General features: G+C 68.2%; 1 protein-coding gene across 1 annotated transcript in view; it reads left to right on the forward strand.

The window, feature by feature from the left end:
• Positions 1-1,371, forward strand: part of CBFA2T3 (CBFA2/RUNX1 partner transcriptional co-repressor 3) — a 25,676-nt gene that overhangs the window by 20,040 nt on the left and 4,265 nt on the right. The window contains exons 4-5 of the mRNA XM_035895199.1: positions 503-744; positions 1,151-1,277. Of these exons, the coding sequence (XP_035751092.1) occupies positions 503-744; positions 1,151-1,277 (369 nt within the window). The remainder of the gene's footprint in view (positions 1-502; positions 745-1,150; positions 1,278-1,371) is intronic.

Raw genomic sequence — 1,371 nt, forward strand, 5'->3', positions numbered from 1 at the left:
GGGGCGGGCCCCCCGCCACGCCGACGGGTGGCACCCCCAGATGTCCCCCCCACTCCGGGTCCCCTGGCGACGGGGTGCTCCGGGCAGTTCCCAGTCTCCCTGCCTGGGCAGCGGGGCCAGAGGCGTTGGCATGCTGCAAGCCAGGCTGGGCTCCGTGGAAAATGACTCGTGGCTTCTCCCTGGGGGGTGCTGAGCAGCTCCCAGAGGGGCAGGATGGAGCCCCTTCTCTTGGCTGCCTTGAACGTCGAGGAGCAGGATCGGGCCCTCGCTGCGCTGGGGGGGCGTGCACTGCATCCCACCCCTCCCCACAGCCTGGGTCTGCCTCCCACAGTGCTGGGGATCAGCCCAGGATGCGGCCCCAGGGATGCAGCAGCATCCCAAAGCCTCCCGGAGGGTGCCAGCCCCGTGGTACCCGGCAGGATGCTCCGGTCCCCCCCCACCCCAGCCTTATCCCTGCCATTCAGCCACCCGCTCTGACCTCGCGTCCCCTCTCTCCTCACAGTGATGAACGGGAGCAGCCACTCGCCGACGGCCATCAATGGGGCCCCGTCCACCCCCAATGGGTTCAGCAACGGACCGGCCACCTCCTCCACCGCCTCCCTCTCCACCCACCAGCTCCCGCCAGCCTGCGGCGCCCGCCAGCTCTCCAAACTCAAGCGCTTCCTCACCACGCTGCAGCAGTTCGGCAACGACATCTCCCCCGAGATCGGGGAGCGGGTGCGCACCCTCGTCCTGGGGCTCGTGGTACGTCTGCTGGGCGCGGGGTTGGCCCCTGGGCTGGTGGGGTGATGCCCCCTCTGGGGACCCTGCGCTTTCCTTTCGTGATGGAGACGCTGCTAAATGGGGCAAAAAGAGGGTCCTGTTGGTGCTGGATTGAGCTAAATCCTGGAAAAGCGGGGGCTGTTTTTCCAGCGTCTCCTGGGATCTGCACAGGACCTTGGGTGGACATGGGTGCAGGGTTGGGTCCCCACTGCTGGCATCGCCAGCAAAGCCTTGAGCGTGGTCTTCCCTTGAGCGTGGTCTTCCCTTGAGCGTGGCAGAGCTGGCAGAGGAGCAGAAATGGGGGAGAAGGAGCAAAGGGTGCCTGCGGGGGTGCTGGGGCGGGCAGGGGGCCGTGGCCGGTGGTGCTGAGCCCGGGCTGTCCCCACAGAACTCCACGCTCACCATCGAGGAGTTTCACGCCAAGCTCCAGGAGGCCACCAACTTCCCGCTGCGACCCTTCGTCATCCCCTTCCTCAAGGTGGGTGCCCCAGCCCAGGCGCCGCGGGGACGCTGGGGTTAGCGTCGGCATCACCGGCAAAGGGGGACCCAGGGGGTGGCTTTGGGGTTGGGGCTGGCAGCCTGTGGGGCTGCCCGCGGCCCCCCCAAGCA

The sequence above is a fragment of the Egretta garzetta genome, unplaced genomic scaffold, assembly GCF_000687185.1.
Source record: "Egretta garzetta isolate BGI_Z169 unplaced genomic scaffold, ASM68718v1 scaffold395, whole genome shotgun sequence".
Lineage (NCBI taxonomy): Eukaryota > Metazoa > Chordata > Aves > Pelecaniformes > Ardeidae > Egretta > Egretta garzetta.